The sequence below is a fragment of the Danio aesculapii genome, chromosome 1 (assembly GCF_903798145.1).
Source record: "Danio aesculapii chromosome 1, fDanAes4.1, whole genome shotgun sequence".
Taxonomy (NCBI): domain Eukaryota; kingdom Metazoa; phylum Chordata; class Actinopteri; order Cypriniformes; family Danionidae; genus Danio; species Danio aesculapii.
Window position 1 is genome coordinate 50395902 of NC_079435.1, and position 23843 is coordinate 50419744.

Consider the following 23843-nt stretch of genomic DNA (forward strand, 5'->3'; position numbering starts at 1 on the left):
TGAGAACGTAATAATTATATACAAAGCTATGAAATAATAAAGAATTGATTTGAATTCTCTTACGAAAATTAACCATGGTTTTACATCAAATAAAACAAACTAACTAGTAACTAATACACTAACGTTAAAGTTGTTTAACCATGGTATTTGTAGTAAAGCTGTGGTTATACAAATGGTAATAAGTCTGCCACAAACAAACAAATAAACATTACTACTTATTACATCCTTTACTTTTAGGTTACCACACTTCTACCACAATAAAAACCATAACAATTTTCACATTGGGAGATTAAAAAAACTAACATGGACAATTGTATATTTAAGACTATAACCAAGCCTTTATGTTACATGACAATGAATACTTAAAGTATCCTATGCAGTCTCAGTTCATGAGCTCATAAAAGTGCCCCTACATACAATTATAATTTAAAAACTGTTCATAATTTAAGGGAGTACAATAAACAAACACTGAATTTTACACTGATGTTGTAAAGTAATTTGTCAACATCCTGCTCACAGGTTTAGATTAGTTGTTGTGATCGGGATCTGGCTGGGATGGAGGTGGTTCATTCTGCCCCTGAGACATTCTCCAGGACTGTAAAGAGGAAAAACCTACTTCCTCTAAGCCAACTGCTGGAGGACACCACAAAGAGTGCAACTGTCCCCAATCACCTTTTGGAAACAAGTAGAACCATTATTACCTTGGCTAATGTTTATTTCTTAAGCATTATAGCTTTTGTTACAGCGTACAAACTTTACCTGCATCGTTTTAGTCCTGGGGTGTCCACACTTGGTCCTGGAAGGTCGGTGTCCTGCAAAGTTTAGTTACAACCCCAGTCAGACACACCTGGGCTAGCTAATCAAGCTCTTATAGGCTTTCTAGAAACATCCTTGCAGGTGTGTTTAGGCAAGTTGGAGCTAGAATCTGCAGGACACCGGCCCTCCAGGACTGAGTTTGGACACCCGTTTTAGACGGACAAACTATATCAGTTTAAATAACTTATATAATTGTGTTTTTATGTTTCATGCAGAGGTGTTTACCACATTGAAGAGTAACGGTGTAGTTCAGGCCGAGCCATCAGAACTGCATTTCAGTGGCTTTGAAGTAGGAAAGGATTATAAGAAGATCCTGGTTGGTTTTCTTAGCATTCTCACTAAAAACTGAATACATTTTTGATGTGAAATGTTCTGTGGAAGGCGACGCAGTGGCGCAGTAGGTAGTGCTGTCGCCTCACAGCAAGAAGGTCGCTGGTTTGAGTCTCGTCTGGGTCAGTTGGCATTTCTGTGTGGAGTTTGCATGTTCTGCATGTTCTCCGTGTTCGCGTGGGTTTCCTCCGGGTGCTCCTGTTTCCCCCACAGTCCAAAGACATGCGTTACAGGTGAATTGGGTAGGTTAAATTGTCCGCAGTGTATAAGTGTGTATGGATGTTTTCCAGAGATGGGTTGCAGCTGGAAGGGTATCCGCTGCGTAAAATATGTGCTGGATAAGTTGGCGGTTCATTCCACTGTGGCGACCCTGGATTAATAAAGGGAATGAGCCGAAAACAAAATGAATGAATGAATGTTCTGTGGAATGTCAACATGACTCGTGTAATGGTAATATAATGAGACTTATTATTTGTGTCATTGATCTGAAACAAATATTCAGTCATTCTAAAGACCTCTTTTCTGAAACATGTGGCCAGTTTTCCACTGATAATACTCTGTGGTCAAAGGGGAAACATCTCAAACAGTTGTAACTGAAAGAAACGTTTCAGAAGGGGGAAAATATTAGAGGAAGTGTGATGTAATGAAAAAAAACATTTTTTTTTCTTAAGAAACTTGTCAATGTTTCCTCGGATGTGCTGAGTGTCCATATTTTACCACCTCAGACAAAGGAATTCCAAATTAAGTACACCAAAAAGGTAACCTGTTTCAACAATCTGTTTTTCAGCATGCTTTATTGTTACTGATATTTTTAATTACTAATATTACTAATATTTTATTTCATTATATCTATATACAATGGGGGAAAAGTATTCAACACATCATGTTTTTTCCTGGGAATAATATTTCTAAAGGAGCTGTTGACATGAAATTTAACTAGATTTTGGCAAAAACCCTAACAATACAAACATAAAAATATGACAAAACCAAAAAATTTGTTCTGTGTAATAACAATGAAATGACTCAAGGAGAAAGTACTGAACTACTGAAACCTATTTAATACTTTAAAAGGCTTTTTTTGGTGACGGCAGCTTAAAGACGCCTCTAATATGGAGAATGAAGTAACATGGATTGCTCAGATGTGAGTTTATTTCACAGACTTGAACAGAGTATAAAAATCTTGATGTTTCTTTGGGTCTATCAAATCTGATCTTTTATTTGTATTTTCTATTGGATTCAGGTCAGGTGATTGGCTAGGCCATTCTACAGCTTAAGTTTTCATTCTCTGAAAGAATTTGAGAGTTTCCTTAGCTGTGTTTTGGATCATTGTCTTGCTGAAATGTCCACCCTGGTTTCATCTTCATCATCCTGCTAATGTAGATGTTGGGCTGAAGCAGCGAATATTCTTTTACAATCAGGAAGGGCAAAGAACTGCTGAAGAACTACTGAGAGATTTCAGCTGCTGTCTGGGCTTTCACTACCTTTCTACACCCCCCTTTTTCATGTGTTCAATACCTTTTCTCTATGTCATTTGATTTTATTACACATAACTTAATTTGTAAGCTAATTAGTTTTGTTTTCTTTGCTTATATGGATTTCTTTGTTTGTTACCAGCATATGGGGAAAATTTCAAGTCAGCAGCACATTTTGAAATAGGTTTTCTGAGAAAAATGGTGACGTGTTCAATACTTATTTCCCCCACTCTATCTATATTTCATTATAGATGTGTGTTCAGTATTTGTTTATTCAATAATATTTTGCATGAACAAAACTAAGGCTTGTTTTAAGAACATTAAGAACATTCAATTCTGATCCTGTTCCTTTATTTTAAATGCAGTGCCGACTGGTTCCGGGTCTTGCTTACACTGTTACAGTGTTTTTTCGACCAGATGAGTGGCGTTACTTTTCTGATAACATTAGGATTCATGGCAAGGTAAAAACATGTGTTTGGCTGTTGTTTGCACATGCAAATTTTGAAAGCACTTAAAACAGTGGTGATGTGTCTGTTCGTGTTATTTTAAGGGAGAAGAGAACTTACTGGTTCCCGTTCATGCATATCCTGTTATCAATGACCTTCACATCCCATCTCACATTAGTCTTCCCCCGGTGCCGCTTGGACAGAGGTACAGTTTACAGTAATCATCAAATTACACCAATAACAGGTTATATAATTGGGATATAGGTTTCTTTCAGATGATTCTCAAAGAAAAAAAGTATAAATATTACTAAGGATGCACCGATCCTATTTTGACCGATACTATAACCAATAACTTGTTAGATTTGGAGACCGATAACCGATATATTAGCCTATAATCATAAATGTTTCTATTTTTTCTGCATGACTGCGTAAACAAAAGGCAAAAACATAGAGTGAACATCTGATTTTATTTTAAAACCTTTTAAATCTCATAAAAGTGATCTCTGAACTTGAGTAATCAAATACTCTTTTCTAAATGCTCTTTTGTATAAATATAATCTGTTTGACATAAAAAAATGCATCCATAAAGAATCCAAGTCACTGAACATTAACCAAAATTCGTAAAAAAAAAAAAAAGCAGCTTTAAAGATCTGGAATAATATATCATTTTTTCTTATCAGACCAATAATGATAAAATCAAAATAGCATCTATCGGCCGATATTGATATGGCCGCTGATATATTGTGCATCCCTAAATATTACACTTACAGTACATTTTCTATGCTTTCATAGTACAAGTCATTTGATCCACTAAGTTGCAGTTGTCCAGTAGACTTTGAGTTCCAGGTGCACTGCCTTCAGCCACATAAGGCCTTTACTGTTAGACCACTTTCAGGTAACAGAATTCTTTCATTTTCCTACTGTTACTACTGTTAGGTATTATGTACTTCTAGCCAGTTGTTATCGCAGACTATTACACAGCTGTCTGGAATGCTCAATCCTGATCGGTCAGTCACAACATTCCAAGATATGTTATTCTGAGATGACCACCACTAAATAACACAGGCCATCTGGAAATTTCAAATCTCAAAATTCAAGTGTTTTTTGCCACAAAACTAAGCAATTAAATATAACATATTGTTCGAAGCTATAATAATTGGTAACTCTTTAATTAAACATGAAGCTAGCCGAAAGAAAAATGGATGATTAGTTGTTGCGCCTACATGCTCCTGTGTTATTAGTTTTACTGGTAAGTTATTGGGGAATAGCATACCTTGGTCATGATTGACCAATCAGAATCAAGTTTTCCAGAAAGCTGTTTTTTAAACACTGAGATAATACTTAGTGATCAAATGTATACTAGTTTTAGATTTGTACTTCACAAGTGTTATCCATCTGTTAATCAGGGATCATTCCTGCAAATGGAAAGACTGTGTTGAAAGTGACATTTACCCCTTTGCGGTATGGTACTGCAGACATCACACTGCAGCTGATCATCTCTCAGTTCAACTCTAAACCTGTCATCTGGACTGTGACAGGCTCTTCAACTCCAAACCTGCTGCTTAGGTATTACCACTGACAAATTAATAATTGCTGTGCAATAGCAATGCAGAAAACTAAAAACACTTAAATAACTCAGATCCTCTTTTTCTGATTGGTTGAACTGCATGTAAAGCCATTGTAAAGAACTTTTCAAACTTACATCACATGAGATAATTAAGTTATAATTAGTAACAATTGTTACTGGTGAACTTTCATTATGCCTCTATACATCTGGTTTAAACCATATACGTAGTCTCTCCTGAGAGATAAATTGATGTACTTATTTGAGTAAATAGAACTTATGCAGTGCTCTCCACTAATATTAGCATAGAATATATTCTCATATTAATATGTAACTTTATTAATATAAAATATGAGCAAATGAGGCTGTGAAAATTTTTTCTTTATAGATTAACCTTTTGATCTTTTGCTTAAAATATTCACACTTCCTTTTTCAGGCAAGTCACAACAATTCCATCTGTTTCCCGTGTATTATGAAAAGATATATCTGAGAATATTCTTCAAAAATAGTTTGCCCCTTTGAATCCATAGGGGTGCTAATAATTGTGGCACACCTGTTTTTATCAAAGATATTTGATATGCATTTACAGTTTTTTTTTTTTTGTTCTCAATGATAGACAGACTGAGACAAACAGAGAAAGAGATGAAAAGAGTGTGAGAAATTTTGTTATTATTTTGAGCAAAAGGTCAAACAATAAAGACATTTTTTCACAGCCTTCTTTGCTCATATTTACCAAGGGTGCCAATATTGGTGGTGGGGACTGGTTCTCAGCTGTAGAAATGCTTTCAAATTTACACTGCATCAAAGATGGTTGACACATACACACAAGTACCACTGTATAATATATACACTGTATATGTATATATATATATATACAACCCCAAGTCAGAAAAAAGTTGGGACAGTATAGAAAACACAAATAAAAAAGAAAGTAGTGATTTTGAAATTTACTTTGACTTGCAAATTTAGCCCAGAGAAGTTGGTGGCGCTTATGGACACTGTTAACATAGGGCTTGCTTTTGGCACAGTACAGTTTTCAAAGTCCGCTTTTCTTTTGGAATTTTCAGTGTGAACACACTAATTATACTATATTTGTGCTAAAAAGTAACATTAAATAATCCATAACTATGCAGGCTGGAACTCACATACTGATTTTTATAATGTCCTATACTTGTATAAATTAGCTTGCATTATTTAGGACATGTTTTTCTCAGGCACTTTCTCTTGAACCACATCTGACAGAAGCATCAATAGCTTTCACACACGTCAATTAAAGGAAACTTTGCACTTCACAAAACCACTTTTGGGTCGTAACCAAAAAACACTGATATACTGTATGTAGCACATCATTTGTAGTCTCTTTTTTATTTGAGCTCCATCAGACAAAGCATGCTACACCTCAGAACATTCTGTTGCCATTTACTGTCACCGTTAGATAATTTTTTTTCCGCATAAAAATTACATTTTAGAATTTAAATTAGCATAATAAGTTACATAATAAATATATCTTTCCTTTTAGGGCTCATTTTCACCAACTGGATGTGTTTAGCTTTTCTAAATTCACTGTAAACCACGGTTTCACAGGGCCTATTGCTTGATCCCATCCTAAAAATCGAAATGATGAAAAAGTAATGTAAATGTTTCAAATGCTATTTTATACTTTTTAAATATACTAACATTATTGGCATTTTTGCTCAAACGATGTTTAACAGAGCAAGGCATTTTTCAGAGTATTTCCTAAAATATTTATTGATTGTCTACAGAACAAATAATTTGTATACAATTACTTGCCAAAGTACCCTAACTTTTTTTATACGAACATTATTGGCATTTTTGCTCACTGTGCCTTAGTAAACCAGATGGAAATGGTGACGAGGAAGAGGATTTTGCTGAAGAGCAGAAGACTTCTTATGGAAAATCTCAGATTCTAACATCCTACCCTAAGCTTAAAATGACTCCCTACTTGGATAAGGTTAGAAAAGCTATTATTGTATTTAGTAATTCATGCATGCATTCAGTCATCGACCTACCAACCTGTTTTCTCAATTGATCAGCTTCAACATGCATTTCAGTATTGGTTTGGTGCTGGTTTAGCTAGAGAAGCAGACAAACCATTTTGTTGTTTACCAGTAAAAATACCCAGTATGGTCATTTCTAGCTGTGAAAGTCTATTACCAAAAACAGAAAAGACAGGGTCTGAATAGCTTTGAGCTGTACAGATGCAGGAATGTGAATTAGCTGAAGCTCAGTTTCATTTTGTCCCATTAAAAAGCAGTAGCAGAGTGGTTTGTGTGAGATTGAATTACAAATGTAATTTTATTGTTTACACTGAGCTTACGGAATTGAATTTGAATTGACTGCATGCCCTGTCAGGCCATCAAATGTGGGAAATGCATAAATGTAATTACATTCATAGGCCAGCATGCTTTTAGCTGGAAAAATAGTTTCAAGTGTGCAATTTCTATATTGCAATGACTGTATATCTGTTTTATTTTTAGCGACTCTTTATGTAAATGAGCATTGGTGGTAATTATAATAACAATGAAAATAATAGTGGAAAATGAATATTTGATTATCATGCACACAATCGACTTTGCCTGTTTTTACTCTTATAGGGCAGCAAAAAGAAGACCAAACCTGTTCCACAACTCCAGGTTTCCACCACAGATGTCAGCACTCACGCCGGACTGGTTAAAATGCTTCTCCAGCCACAAGATAAAATGAGATTTAGGGACCTCCGGGAGGGTAAGAACACCATTTCTCATCCACAAGGCCTCTGAGGTGCATGTTAAAAACGAAAAGCCAGGAAATTAAAGTTTGGCAAAGGCTGCAGTATCGACATGCTGGAATGCGGATGTTCTTACCAGACATTGTAACTAGATTTGGTAACTTTAAAGATCAGTATTTACATATAAATATATAAATTTTTTATATTCTTTTTATATACGGTTGTTGTGAGAAGGGATACAGTTGCAGCCAGTTAATGAGAATTATTTATATTATTTATTAAAATACCCATTCATTGTATTTTATTAAAGTCTACCCATACCCAACCCTAAACACAACTAATCACAGTAAAAAAAAAATATATATATATACTGAGTGTTTTTCATATTATTCATTAAATTACTCATTACATTGTATTTTATTGATGCTAAACCTACCCCTCACAGTACAATAAACATATGAATAATTGTTGTAGTATCACAAAAAGGATGCTATATGAGTATCCGCAGCTGTATGCCACATAGACTTGGCTATATGATACGCTTTGTTATTTTAACTCGTTTACACACTTAAATTAACATTAATTAAAGTCAATGTTCAAGATCTGGAGAGGAAAGGAACAAGACAAGGCTGCATTCTATCGCCACCAATCTTCAACCTGTATGCAGAAGCAGTCATAAGAAAAGCATCTCCAGAAGACATCGAAAGCGGAGTGAAATTTGGCGGCAGGAACATCAACAGTCTTAGATATGTCAATGACACCACCCTACTGGTCGAAAGCAGAGAAGATCTGGAGCGACTCATCCTAAAAGAGATGGGGTTGAGAAGGTGGGGTTTTACCTGAACATCAAGAAAACGAAGGTGATGATGACCTCCGAGAATAAAAGATGTAGCATAAAGATCCACAATGAAGAAATCGAGACAGTACAGGACTTTATATTCCTTGGTTCCGAGATTGACCGAAATGGGAACACGACACCTAAATTCAAGAGCCGGTTAACCATTGGGTGGAATGCAATGGTGAGAATGAACGCCACCTGGAAAAAGTAAGGATATTAGCACTGCAGCTAAAACAAGGCTAGTCAACGCGACTGTCTTCCCCATAGCAACCTATGGCTGCGAGACCAAAGACAGACAGAAGACTGATCGACGCCTTCGAGTTGTGGACAGCGAGAATCACCAACAAAGAAGTCCTAGGGTGTATCAAGCCAAAGACCTCGCTGGAAGTCAAGATTACAAACAGAAATTATCCTATTTTAGCCATGTCATGTGTAGCAAATCACTCGAGAAGGCAGTCATGCTGGGAATGGTCAGTGGAAGTAGGAGGAAAGGCTGCCCAAGGAACTCATTGGCTCAATACTGTCAAATCTGATACCAACATGAGCATGCGCAAACTCAAAGAGATTATTAGAACTGTGTGGAGGGGAATGATCTATAGAATCACAGAAAATCTACCTCGATTGAACGAATAATGATTGAAAGTCAATGTGTAATAGACATTGCTGAGACTTTGATTTCAGTATGTTGATGTACAGTACTTACTTTCCTTAAATGGAATATTGAGTAGGGGCGGGACTTTCTTTTTGCGCATCATTCACTTGTATCAAACTAACAATGAGAGGGACATGGTTAAGAATATTGTGACCGAAGCCATCAAACTGATGTCAACAGAGAAGGACCGCCACTCTAAACATGGAAGCAAATGGTCAGACTTTAATTGAAGATTACAAACATTTTATTTTTTTCAGTGGATTATCTTGCATGGATTAATTATTCTCCCTAAAGAAAAACAATGTGGGCTAGCAAAATATAACATTGATTTCACATGGACTTCAAACCAGTCAGTACTTGTTAATACTTAAATATATACAAATTCAAGTGCTTTCATAAATAAATTCGTATTAAAATTTAACCTGAGTAATATTGCATTAGGCTATCTGTACTATTATTTCATCCACCACTGTTATGGTGGTTATGGTGGTCTACCAGCATCAGACCTGCACTAAAAAGCAAAAACAAGCCGGGACCAGCATGGAAAATTGCTGCTGATCTTATCTGGTCATGTCAGCAGAGTGGAGTTTATATAACAATAAAAAAGCCCCATTTTATAGTCTACAAATTACATGCCCCTTTTGCAAGTTACCCAACCTGAAAATGGGCTTTTACAGAGGTGTTTTTTCTTGAGGTCATTCTCTAGCTCATACTGTACGTACCACTTTATTTTGTGCTGCTCTCACCAGTGTCATCACTCTGTATGTAATTCTAGTAGAATCTGATGACAGCAGTAGAGATGAAAAAGTTTTTTTTTTTTTTTTTCGCTTAACTCTCAGCAAAATTTTGTAGCTACCTACCGCAGGGTGTATGATGTCCTTGAATTTTAGACCCACCGTTGCAGCTGAAACACACAGTATATACAGAATTCAGTTTGAAGAGTTTAATCAATTTCAGAACACACACTGACACAGTTGGAGAATAACATGCAACTAATCCAATATGAATTGATTGTGACCACAAATCAAAGTTGTTGTTTTTTTTAATGTGAGATGATTGTATGTTTTATTTCTTGAAGCCATGTCCTATACCAAGGTTGCAGACCAAACAAGGGAAATGAAGGAAGCTGCGTTTTTAAAGAGGGTCCAACAAAAGGAGGAGAAGGCAGTCCTATTCGATGGTGTGTTGATATACAGTTAGGTCCATAAATATTTGGATATCGACATGAATCTTACATTTTTGGCTCTATACACCAAACACAATGAATTTGACATGAAAACAAACAAGATGTGCTTTAACTGAAGACTGACCGATCTAATATGAGGGTTTTTACATCCAATCAGGTGAACGCTGTAGGAAAAACAACAGTTTGCATATGTGCCTCCCACTTGTTTAGGGTCCAAAAGTAATTGGACAATTGGCTTCTAAGCTGTTCCATGGCCAGGTGTGTGTTATTCCCTCATTATCCCAATTACAATGAGCAGATAAAAGGTCCAGAGGTCATTTCAAGTGTGGCTATTCGCATTTGGAATCTGAGCTCACCAATGGGCTCAGTAACACCAAATACCAGAAAGACCCCAGAAAACAACTGTGGTGGATGACCAAAGAATTCTTTCCCTGGTGAAGAAAACACCCTTCACCACAGTTGTCAGATCAAGAACACTCTTCAGGAGGTAGATGTATGTGTGTCAGAGTCAACAATCAAGAGAAGACTTTTGTGGTGAATACAGAGGGTTCACCACAAAATGTAACCATTGGTGAGCCTCAAAATCAGAAAGGCCAGATTAGAGTTCTAAAAAAGCCTTCACGGTGCTGAAACAACATCCTATGGAAGATGAGATCAAAATCAACTTGCACCAGAGTGATGGGAAGAGAAGAGAAGGAAACGAGCTGCTATGATCCTAAGCAGTGATGCATGGTGGTTGTAGTGACATGGCGTGGACATGTATGGCTGTCAATGGAACTGGTTCTCTTGTGTTTATTGATGATGTGACTGCTGACAAAACCAGCAGGATGAATACTGAAGTGTTTCAGGCAATATTTTCTGCTCATATTAAGCCAAATGCTTAAGAACACTTCACAGTACAAATGTTTAATGATCTAAAGCATACTGCAAAAGCAATCAAAGAGTTTTTGAAGGGAAGGAAGTGGAATGTTATGCAGTGGCCAAGTCAATCCCCTGATCTGAATCCGATTGAGCATGCATTTCACTTGCTGAAGACAAAACTGAAGGGAAAATGCCCCAAGAACAAGCAGGAACTGAAGACAGTTGCTGTAGAGGCCTGGCAGAGCACCACCATGAATGAAATTCAGTGTCTGCTGATGTCTATGCGTTCCAGATTTCAAAGCTGTAATTGACTGCAAAGGATTTGATACCAAGTATTAAAAAGTGAAAGTTTGATTTATTATTAATATTCTGTCCATTTACGTTTGGACCCATAACAAGTGGGAGGCACATATGCAAACTGTTGTAATTCCTACAGCATTCACCTGATTTGGATGTTAATACCCTCAAATTGAAATTTAAAGCTGACAGTCTACAGTTACAGCACATCTTGTTTGTTTCATTTCAAATTCATTGTGTGTCAATGTCCAAATATTTATGGACCTGTATGTGTTTATATAACACAGTGACTGTCATTTTGGGTGAACTGGAAAACCCTAATACTAATGTGATCTATATTTAGGCAAGTTGATTTGGGTGATGATCCGTGTTCAACGGAACAAAAACTTAAAATTCTAAAGGAGCAAGAAATGGCAGTTGCTGCATACAAAGTAAGTCAGAAAACATTTTGTTAAACATTTTGTGTCACATTATTTCCACTCAGTGCTCCAATGCATTTTTATCTATGTTTCAGCTAAAATACAGTGGTGAGTCATTGGCTATTTCAAGACCTTCAACTAAACTTTTCTCACAGAGAGTTTTGCGACATGTTGGACAGGTACACAGAAGTGTAATACCAATATTTTTGAATGTATTACCATGTTTTTATTGATTTAAAATCATGTTTATAATCTGTATCATTTAATAGGATAATATTTGCACTTTTCACAACCCACAAGCATTTTTTGGTGTGTTTATAAGACATAGATTGCTTAAACAAGGATACATTTGAGTTTCCAGTGAAAATCTGAGAAAAAGAGAGGAATGAATGACTACACATGTGAAGTCTGTCTAATCTGTGTATTTGTTAACAAGTTTATTGTTGGACTACTGTTAGATGCCTGGTAAATTTTCACTGATGGCCGAAATTCTATCAAACAAAAAATTGCTTGATGGGAAGATGTAATATGAGTCTCAGGTGTTCCCAGAATGTGTGAAATTTAAGTTCAAAATAGCTCATGAATCATTTATTACACCGTGCATGTAAATTCCCCTTTTTGGGTGGAAGCAGAAACCATCAGAAGACAGAAAGCCGACTTTCAGATGGCACACCACATGAGTATTGAGCTAATTTCTCTTTTACGTCAGCTGTAAAAAGCACAAGGTATTGTCTAGAGCATACAAAGAATACACTAGTTCAAATGTCATTGGTTGTGTCTGTTTTATAACTTTGCAAATTATAAATAAGAAAATATTCTATATATATTAAAATTTTATTTAATATTTTTTAATATTATTTATATATATATAATTTATATATTAAAATTTTATTTAATATTTTTAAATATTATATATATATATATATATATATATATATATATATATATATATATATATATATATATACAGTGAGTCAAAATATGCCTGGGGTTTCAATAATTTTGGGCTTGACTATATATCATGGTTTCCACTACACTCATTCTTCCATGGCAGGGCGCCACACCAAAATTCATCCCACCACGTCTACATTACAGCTTCTCATTCAAAACATTCAGTCGTTTTTTTAAATAGCGGGTTATAATCGCACGTATTAAAAGGTAAGTGAATTATAACTGCACAACCTTTTCTGAACTAAATCGCACTTCAGTAGCGTTTATTTGAGAGCGCACAAGAAGATCTGCGGTTGAGCAGCGTATATTTGAGGGTGCTCAAGAAGTTTTGTGCTCGAACAGAAAATCGACGCTCTAGCACAGAAATTCACATGCTCGTATTACATGAATGCGATCTCGACTTGTAATACTGCGCTCATGACATTTGTCAATGAAATAACGCTACAGGTAGTTGGTAGATCTGTGTAAAAGGCCCAACAGAGTCTGCCGCCACAGCTGGAAAAAATCTTAGAGGAAACACTGTATATACTACAAGTCAAAGTTTGGGTCAGTTATTTTTTAATTATTAATTTTATTTAATAATTTAAATAACATTATTCTGTTCATCAAGGTGGCATTTATTAAATGTAAAAAATTGTTAAATTGTTAAAAGCCCCTGTTCACACATACAGACCTTTCCGGAAAATTACCAGCAATTTTCCGGAAAGGTCGACATGTGTGAACAGGTCTTTTTGAAAATACCAGTAAATTTGTTCCGGCTATTTTTGTAAACATTATCGATAATTTGCCGGAATGCTGCACTGTGTGAACACAGAAGGAAGATTGCCGGAAAGAGCGTGTTCACGTTCTAGAACGCACTGCCGTGAGATGTCTACTTTAGCCAATCAGAACATTCAGATGCATTCACGTCCGCGCCTGTTATGAAAATAAAAGACTTGGGACGTTTTTTCCAGACACATTTAGCTGCTAGATGTTAGCCAGATAACATTTCTATGTTCTTTCTTAATGCCAACTATGTAAAAAGTTTTCAATAAAACTCGATTAGGCAATTAGGCGTGGTGGCACAGTGGGTAGCACAGACCACCTCACAGCAAGAAGGTCACTGGTTCGAGCCCCGGCTGGGTCAGTTAGCATTTCTGTGTGGAGGTACTGTTACTAGGTAAAAGTGCCTGCATAGTATCATAGCAATGTAACTACAGTATAGTCAAGCTTTACATAGGGAAAAAATATCTTTTTTTTTTTTTTTTTTTTAGCTAAATGCTAACGGTCTAATCCAATTCAATGATTTATGCTAAGCTAAGCTAGAAGTGCACTTGCCAGACCCGGAGATCGGCTAAATGGATTCAAATTACTAAAACTCAACTGTATAACTTTAGGTCACTTGTGAAATAATCATATTTCCAAAAAAACTTTAGTGTACCTTTAATATAGTCCAGATTTACTTATATTGCAAATATGTACTTCCCTGATAGCATAAGAACACTTGCATTTGAGTAAGTACTGTAGGAATCTATGACAGACTCATTTAATAAAACTGCATCTGCAGTGGATACATTGTTCTGAATTTGAATAACATGACTTACTACTTATTAGTCATTATGGAAAGATTGATATGTTTTAGACTTATTAAGTAGCTCCTGTTTATAGGTCCCAGCATGCCACTGCTGTTTTCAGCCGTTATGGAACTGGCCAATTGGAGGTCAGACAGAGAGCGCTCAGACTCTTTCAGCAGGCCGCTCGCAAGGTACCATAACTCTAATAATGTAATTGAGTTTGGTTGACATTGCTCTATTATTTAGCACATTATTACGGTGGTTGTTTACCTCTCACTCTGTTGATTATCTGTGGCTTGATAATAAAAGGCTTGACTGTACTAATAAGTGTAATAATGTTACACTGTGTTGGGTTAAATTGAGGGTTGTTCTTCAATGTCGGATGAACAAGAGGCTGGTGTCTCTAAGAGAGCTTGTTCGCAAAAACCAGGAGTCAGCAGGGAAAACAATGAATCAGGTGACTGGATTTTGTCGAAAGAAATGAATGCTTGTATTCAGAAAGAATATATTAAATTGCTGAAAGGAATGACTTTATGGTTGTTTACCATTGTATAAAATGTCTATTTTAAGTATAGAAATATAGAATACAAACACAAATACAGGAAAAAAAGTATTGTGACTTTAACTAAAATATAGTAAGTATACACTCACCAGCCACTTTATTAGGTACACCTTACTAGTACCATGTTGGACCCCCCTATTTGCCTTCAGAACTGCCTTAATCCTTCATGGCATAGATTCAGTAAGGTACTGGAAACATTCTTCAGAGATTTTAGTCCATATTGACATGATAGCATCACGCAGGTGCTCTATTGGATTGAGATCTGGTGACTGTGGAGGCCATTTGAGTACAGTAAACTCATTGTCATGTTCAAGAAACCAGTCTGAGATGATTCACTTTTTATGACATGGCGCATTATCCTACTGGAAGTAGCCATCAGATGATAGGGACACTGTGGTCCCCCACCTGCAGCTTCTCCACGATGGACGTCCAGCGCTCTCCAGCCTCCGGCGACTAGACTGCAGCTCTGCACAAGACGTTTGGCCATTAGAGAAATGGTCGTGCCCAACTGAGCCTGGTTTCTCTCAAGGTTTTTTAATTCTTCACTTTCGCCAATTAGTGAAGTTTTTTCCCTCGCCGCGTCGCCGCTTGGCTTGCATGGAGCAACTTTGGAGCTGAGCATCGATGGGATTTGCTCTTCAGTGTTTGAACTCTCAGCAGTGAATATTAAACCACCACTGAACTAAACTAAACTGAACTTCAACACTGAAAATGAACTGACACTGTTTTCAATTTGCCTATAATATTCTATGTGAAGCTGCTTTGACACAATCTAATTGTAAAAGCTTTTAGCTGACAGGAGTGGCACCCGGTGTGCGTCTTCTGCTGCTGTAGCCCATCCGCCTCAAGGTTGGACATGTTGTGCGTTCAGAGATGCTCTTCTGCATACCTCGGTTGTAACGAGTGGTTATTTGAGTTACTGTTGCCTTCTATTCAGCTCAACCAGTCTGGCCATTCTCCCTGACTTAACAACGGCATTTGCGCCCCCACAGAACTGCCGCTCGCTGGATATTTTCTCTTTTTTGGATCATTCTCTGTAAACCCAAGAGATGGTTGTGCATGAGAATCCCAATAGATCAGCAGTTTCTGAAATACTCAGACCAGCCCGTCTGGCACCAACAACCATGCCAAGTTCAAAATCACTTAAATCACATTTCTCCCCCATTCTGATGCTCGATTTGAACTGCAGCAGATCGTCTTGACCATGTCTACATGCCTAAATGCATTGAGTTGCTTCTATATGATTGGCTGATTAGACATTGTGTTAATGAGCAGTTGGACAGGTGTACTTAATAAAGTGGCCGGTGAGTGTATATATATAATTATAACTACCTGCCATATCACACAAACAGATATCCTTTGAACACGTATGTGTTGTTTTGTTGTAGATGTGGATGAGAAGTCAGTCTTTTTATACTGACTCCAGAAAAAATCAGACCCTTCTCCTTCAAAACACTTATATCTGAAGACCAGGCTGACAAATCTGTGAGAGATTGCTTATAGTTACTGTTTATAGCATGCTTTATAATTGTGATCTAGAGTTAAGTAGATATTTCCAAATAAAGTTTCAGTTCAGCATTAGAGATGTGTGATTTGATGCCATATTTTGTGGTTTTCAGGCTGCGAATGCATTTCGTCACGTTCCTGCAAAAACGCCTGAAGCAGATATGAAACTCAGGACTCCATTGTTCACTCTAAAAGTACGGGAAGAAGAAAATGTTTTCCCCGTTCATTGAACATATAATAGGGATTTTTGTCTTGTAATTTTTGGGTTTGAAATTCCAGCAAGTGGGAGATTTTGGCTTGAAATGTCATGCAATGTCATGTCTAAATTTTAATGGAAAATACAGGAAAATGTGTTGTATGTGGGAAACTTTTGGAAATACCACATGTAGTCTGTAATAAATTCAATGGCTATAATATTATTTTATTGTAGTATTCCCACGATTATTTGTCATAATAAAACAAAGATATTTTGAAGCATGTTAGTATCCAAACAGTTTGACATCGATATTAAAGAGAATAAAGAAACTACTGCATTGGAACTTTTAATTGTTAATATCAGTGGCATTTGTCAGTGTTTTTGATCATATTATGAAATATTAATTGGAATGAACTCTGTATGTGTTTATTCTTCAGGTCCCCCAGCATTACAGACTGATGGGTTATCAGCCATTATCTGCCTATGAGGCAGCAGCATCATATATTCCTCCTGAGCTGTGTAGACCTTTACGCACTGGAGCACAGGTAAACTACATGTTTATTTATTCATTCTTTTAAAATACTGTTATTTGTTTGAATTCAAAAGCCAATCTGAATTTTATGTCTTTACAGGGACGAGCTGTTTCCTGTGGTGACATGTACATCTGTAGATCTCAATGAGGATGAGGAAGAGAAAAACCCACAGGAAGATGATAGAGCAGATCTGGAGTTTAAATCCCACTCTTAGTTTCTGTGCACCTGAAACACTCCTAAACCACCCAGCGCACACCCTTTACGGATCTTTGTACGTTTTATTGAGCCACATATTATCATAACAGAATTCTTATGCTATCAGCAAAGCACAATTTTTCTCTGTAAAAATGCTTGGTTCCACACAAATCCTTCATGTTGTCCCAACACAAATAGATGAAGTTAATGTAATTATTTTTTAATTTTTTTAATTTAAGTGGATTGAACATCCAAAAAACCTCAAGAATTGTGTTGTTTCAGCTAATTTTAAATAAGTAGTTTCAACAAGCTGCAAAAATCCTTTTTTTGAGTGTTCCTAGCAGGTACACAACATCATTTAGATTTAGGTTATGACGTCGGGTGGCCAAACTTTAAGGTCTGGCCAGCGTCTAAAGACAACGTTATTTTGACGTCCAATAACAATGCCAAATGACGTTGATATTTGGTTGATTTTACGTTGTGTTGGAAAGTGGCCAAAATCCAATGTCGAGCCAACATCTTAAACCAATGTCATATTGACGTCAACTACTTACATTTATTTGTCAGGTATGGCAACCAAAATCCAACGTCTGATGGACATCATAGTGGTAACATCCACAAAATGTCAAGCTGTAACATCATTAGACGATGATTTTAGATTGGATGTTGATTGTTCACGTTGGGTTCTGACGTCAACCCGGTTTTCATTTCCAAAAAAATGCGACGTCCCCATGATTTTGGGGTACAACGTCAATCTGATGTCATGTTGACGTCCTGTGCCTGCTGGGTTCTTAACTAAAACTAAATATAAAATGATTAAACAAATAAAGCTTAAGTTACTAGAAATAAAATGAAAACCAATATACATAAAATATTAAAAAGTTTATACATTTATTTTATTTCAGCTGATTTAAAGTTGAAAAATAAACCTAAAACTAAAACTGAAATAATATGAATGTAAAGTGAAGTTTATTTATAAACTAATTTTAATAGGATCACGTGCTTATGATTGTTAGTAGCCGGTGTTCTGTCGATTTGTCCTACCTCGTCAGATTGTCCTACCTCTCATTCCAAAAGTATGTAGCATATTTTGATGACGCAATATGCTACCCATTGGATTTTGCTACTAGTCTAAATTTTAATGTGGAGTAGAGTGATATGAAGCTGTAATATCGCCCTAACCTACCTAATCCCTAACCCAAACCTCAGAACCATTCATATACAGTGTTGGTAGCATAATCTGATGGGTAGGATAAATGGTCAGGACACCGGTTCCGCATTATTCAATTTATGATTCACCAATCATATGATTCCTAAGCCACTATAAATTCCCTACGTTCCATATAACAGCCAATCTTCGTTTTGAAGAATCCCCCTTCTACCCCTACTCTTCCTCCTTTTCTAGATGAGTGGCAGGGTGGCCCAGTGGTTAGCACTGTTGCCTCAGCAAGAACGTCACTGGTTCTAGTCCTTACCAAGCCAGCCGACGTTTCTGTGCGGAGTTTACATGTTCTCTCCGTGCTCACGTGGGTTTCCCCCGGGTTCCCTGGTTTCCCCCCACCATCCAAAAACATGCAACAAGTTAATTGACTAATCCAAATAGATGTGCTCCTAGTAAGTAGTTTTCTTTTAAGAGCAATCACTAACGGTTCATTAGCTACTACAGCAGGGGAGTTCTCGAGATCTACCTGAGCTTAAACTCCCCTCTCGCCTTGCAAACAAGAGGGAGCTCAGGGCTCTCTCCCGGGACAGCATGCAGCATGCCTAACAAGCTTTATAATCAATCATCAGCTAAGTGTGAACTCTTGAAATATGGATAAAATTGGAACTGTGACAAAAAAACAAGTGTAAAAAAAAATATATATATTCATGAAGCTACAATAATATTGGAATTCTGCAACAGTACGTATTTATTCAGTTTTGTATTTAACATTGTAGCCCATCAGTTTTGTTTTGTATTCTTTTTTCACATCAGAATTTAACAATGATTTTTTTCAGACATGTTTGAACACGGCTCGGTCTTACTTTGCTTAAATGATAGATGTTGTCTTTGTAGAATCCAGCTCCACACGTTTATGCCTTTAAAGCAGCTCCTCTTTACCTGGAGTGTGACCTGGACTTTCATTTGTGTCCGCTGCCTCGATACACCATCACTAACCCCAGTGTCAGAGGTGTCGACAATACAAAACAGAAGAAAATTCTAGATAGACAGGTTTGTCCACAATATACAAGAAACATTTTTGCATAGAAAGTTTTAACTCAGCTTTACTATAGTTTTTTGTACACTATATACTATTTTTTTATACTATTAATTTTAAACTAGGGCTTTAAATTAAAGTTTTATATAACAACTTGTACTATACCTTGTGCTGTTTGAAAGGAACAAAAAAAAAACGAATCCAGGACTAGAATTATTTGTTTAATAATATTCCACTTCAAAATACATTCATCCTGTAATTGTTCATTATCTATAGGATATAATCAAAGGGATTATGACATGGAAGAAGTTTCCCTCTGTGGCACTGAACACTTTATCCAATATTTCCACTCCAAAATTCGACTGTGTCCCACACATGTAAGTATCACACAAGCATAAATTTCCACACACAACAAAAGTCTAATTCTTGCAGAACTTTTTTATACAGGTCTGACATGCTGCCTATGGAGGCTCCTCCAGTACTTCAGAATCTGCCCGACAGCATCAGAGATGAGATTCAGTCTGGAGTGTAAATATAGATTAGCCACCAGCTTGAATAAACCCTCCATCTTGATTGTTTGTGACTGATCGGTGACAGTGTGATTTCTCTGCCAGGTCTGAGAGCTCGGAGCTTCGTCTCACTCCAGAGATGGTTGAAGCAGAGTTCAGACTGTCTGAAAGATCTTCAGCCACATCTGTTAAACAGGAACCAGATGAAGGCAATGGGTTGGTACAGTACTATAGTTATAAAGTAATGGGCAACACACATACACACACACACACACTACTGTCAAAGTTGATGACTTAAAGGTCTTATGAAATTAAAGATTTTTAGATGTAGTATCAGTATTATTAGTTTTTAGGATATGTATAAGCTAGTGCGCACTAAAACAGTAACAAAATTCACGTTTAGGAGATATAAAACTGATAGAAACATGTAAAGCTGATAGTTTGTTTTGGTATGATGGTTTTATTCAAGTCACCTCATACTTCAGTTTCTTATCAAATTGTGATCAATCAAATGCTCTCTAGTATCTGACATGCCCTGCTCTCTTCAAGATGCTTTTGCTTTTTATTTGATGCGCTTGAACTCAACCACTGCGACTTGCAGAGCGGTGATAAAACTAAACGTCATTAGCCGTTTTAAAAAAAGGGGAGATGAGACACTATGTCCCACCCTCTCATGTTTCGGTTGAGTTTACGGCAAACATCAAATAAAAGTGCACGTTTCAAAGCACTTCACGGGACCCTTACAATTGCCCCTATACCTTACAAAGGGCTCTATTTTTGGGGACAGCCATTTGTAATGACGCTCGAAACCTCATAAAATTTCATATGTTTTGTCTAAAGTTTGGGACACACCAAATTGGTGGTCAGCAGTTTAACAATGTTGGATTGTTTTAGAGCCTATCTGGTGTGTTTAACTCTTTATCAGGTGAAAACCTTTTTCAAGAGTTCACACTTAGATAATGCTTGATTATGATAGCTGGTTTGGCATGCTGTCCCGGGAGAGAACCATGAGCTCGGAGATAGATGAGCCCAAGGCTTCAGAAATACAAGATCAGATAGTTCTCGAGAGCCCCCTGGTTTGTTTTGCCTATATCTTAATTAATAAGATGGTTCTATAGGAATCAATTCAGTATGTAAGCGTTAAGTGCTTGTGACTGTTGCTACGATTCACTTGTGTCACATGTCTTTAGACTGAGGGAGGAAACCGGAGTACCTGGGGAAAACCCACTCGAACATGGGGAGAACATGTAAACTCCGTACAGAGTGCGCCGACTGGCTCAGCTAGGACTTGAACCAGTGGCCTTCTTGCTGTGAGGCAGCAGTGCTAGCCACTGAGTCACCATGTCGCCCGATCCTAGAATTGAGGTGGAGGGAGAAGGGAAGGATAGGGGTTTTTTTTCAATACGAAGATGGGGAATGAAGTTTAGGCTGGATATTTATATTAAATTTGGGATAATCCAATTGGCTAGCTAATGATTAGCGATATGGACGAGCTTTAGTCAATCATATCACGTGCTCCTCTCAAAATTAGTTTGTGAAACTTCACTTAAGAAAGTCTTGTAATAAACCCCAGTAACACTCCAGAATTGAGTATTCAATGAGTTATTGAGGGTTAATATTTTTTCTTTTGCTCAGACTTAGGCAAAGCTTAGCTACACAAGGTGAAACCAAAGTCAGTCTTAGATTTCTAGGGGCCCTAAGCAATAATAATAAGATATAAATAAAAAGACACGCACCTGCCTACTTAATTACTTCATGAGCCAAGTCTTAAAACAATATGGTAAGTGGGCATGGCAACACTTCAAGAGCCCTTAATCAAACAGCTTTTCAGACATAAAATATAGAGGCTCTGTCGACGTTGGCTTGGTTAAAAGCAGAGAACTTAATAAATCTTTAGTTGCTGTAAAATTTATTAGGTCAAGAATACCACATACTAAACATGTGAGTTGCAAATAAACCAGGTTTGCCACAGGAATTGATCATTTTTATGGATTCCTGTTTTTAAGGGTTTGTTCACCTAAAAATAAAAATTCTGTCATTACAGTAATACCCTCATATCATTCCAATCCCGAGACCTCTGTTTGTCTTTGAACCAAAACTTGAGTTATTTTAGATGAAATCTGAAAGCTCTATCATCCTCCATAGACAGCAAAAGTCTAGAGATGTTTAAAGGCCATTTAAAACATTATCAAAACATCCTATATAACTTAAGTGAATCAACTGTAAATATATAAAGCTCCAAGAACACTTTTGTGTGCCAAAAACGTAACTGTAAAAACAACTGTATGTTTTTGTCATATTACATGAAGTATTGGTAAACATACTAGAACAAAAATATTCTTGGAGCTCTGTATAATTACAGTTGAACAAATAAAGTCACATGGAATTTTTGACAATGTTTTTGGGACCCTTGCTCTTCATGGAGGATGAGGGAGCTCTCGGATTTAATCTAAAATATCTTCATTTGTGTTCTGAAGACAAGCCAATGCCTCAGGGAATTGAAATGACATGAGGCTGAGTAATTAATATCAGGATTTTCTATTTTGGGTAAACTAATTCTTCATGTGTGGTTGCCAATCCTGAAACTTTACTGTGTGTTCATGTTGATTGTCTTGTGCTTTATAACTGTCAGACAAACATAGAGTTAATCTTCTCTGTTTTCAAGCCCCACAACTCCAGTAGCAACACCCATATCTGCAGACACAACCACAAGGTGAGAACCATCACTTCTGATTTGATGTGATGTAGCACATAATTCTCATATAAATTGTGTAACTAGTGAAGCTATAAACTTAATATTTATTGGCAGTTCTTTATTTGTTCTGCTTCTCTAGCATGCAGAGGAAGTTGATTCCACCGTTGCCTTGTTATATAGGTACCAGATAACGTTAAACTTTCTTCCTCTCTTGATTTGTTTATCTCAGAGACACACACGAGCAGCTGCCGGAGTCGACACACACCAGACTGAGAGCAAGAGTGCTGAATAGATTCAAAGAATTCAAATCTACAGGAATATGAAGACGTGCCTCATCATGTGACCATAAATAGCAGTTTTATTACTAAATAAAATGTTGAAAATTTGCAGCGTTCCTTATGCTTTAGAAATTGTGAGTAAAAGCACAAAACAGTGAAATGGAGAGTGCCAGCTCAGGTAAATGTGCAGACTTGAGCAAAATACAGTGACAAGCCACCAGATGGCATTAAGTGTCTGACACATGAAACTTAGCAGCTGCACCTTCATAAACTGGCTTTTATGGTCAGTATTTTTGTAGGGATGTCTTCTTTTTATGAGTTCTTTTTTTCTGGACTCAATTTATTTGTCATTCTGTATACTTTATAGTAAACGTTTACTGTATATGACTAGGCATGGACCGGTATAAGATTTTGACGATATGATAACCTTGGATAAAAATATCAGTTTTATGGTATTGTGGTTACTACTCTAAAATAAGTTCTTCTTAAATGTCTGGGTTTAAAAACACTACATTTTTTTGTCCCATTGAACACAATACATCTTATTTTTAGAAGGATTTTAAATATTTTTAAATAGTAAACATGTCAGACTAAGTAATTCAAATGAATCATTGAATTCTACTCTCTTCATAAGTGTCAAAAACACAAATTTCTTTACAATTTAAAACGGCATTACTGTTCTAAAAATCTTAAAACAAAAAAAACATACAAACCGTATACCGTAGGAACGAAAATTCTGGTGGTTTTAAAACCTTGACTTTTCCAAACCATGGTGTACCTTGAAAATGTGACATTTTCTAAGTAGATTTACCTACACATTGTGTTACAAAAGCAAGACCATAAAAACAAATTGTGTGCATAATTATTTTGCATGAAAAATGTTTTTTAGTTTTTTAGGAGTCATATTGTGCATATACATTAGATTAGTCACCAAAGCCAAAACTGGAAATAAACTAATAAAATAACATAAGATCATAGTCCAAAAAATTAGTACACCCAAATTAATATGTAGGGGGAAATAGGAAAAATTAAGAGAAACGTAAATAATTATTCTTTTT

General features: G+C 36.5%; 1 protein-coding gene across 1 annotated transcript; it reads left to right on the forward strand.

The window, feature by feature from the left end:
* Positions 1-555: 555 nt before the first annotated feature.
* Positions 556-22833, forward strand: cfap221 (cilia and flagella associated protein 221). The gene is given in 29 exon segments (XM_056453685.1): positions 556-685; positions 1032-1132; positions 1818-1904; positions 2984-3079; positions 3169-3269; positions 3835-3959; positions 4471-4630; positions 6480-6600; positions 7244-7373; positions 9925-10026; positions 10331-10439; positions 11534-11621; positions 11705-11788; positions 14208-14219; positions 14221-14303; positions 14477-14583; positions 15189-15192; positions 16082-16160; positions 16295-16375; positions 16815-16933; positions 17010-17103; positions 17105-17144; positions 17147-17181; positions 19162-19317; positions 19580-19680; positions 19751-19831; positions 19918-20028; positions 22478-22525; positions 22737-22833. Coding segments are annotated over 29 exon segments (2679 nt in total). The 3' UTR covers positions 22831-22833.
* Positions 22834-23843: the final 1010 nt, after the last annotated feature.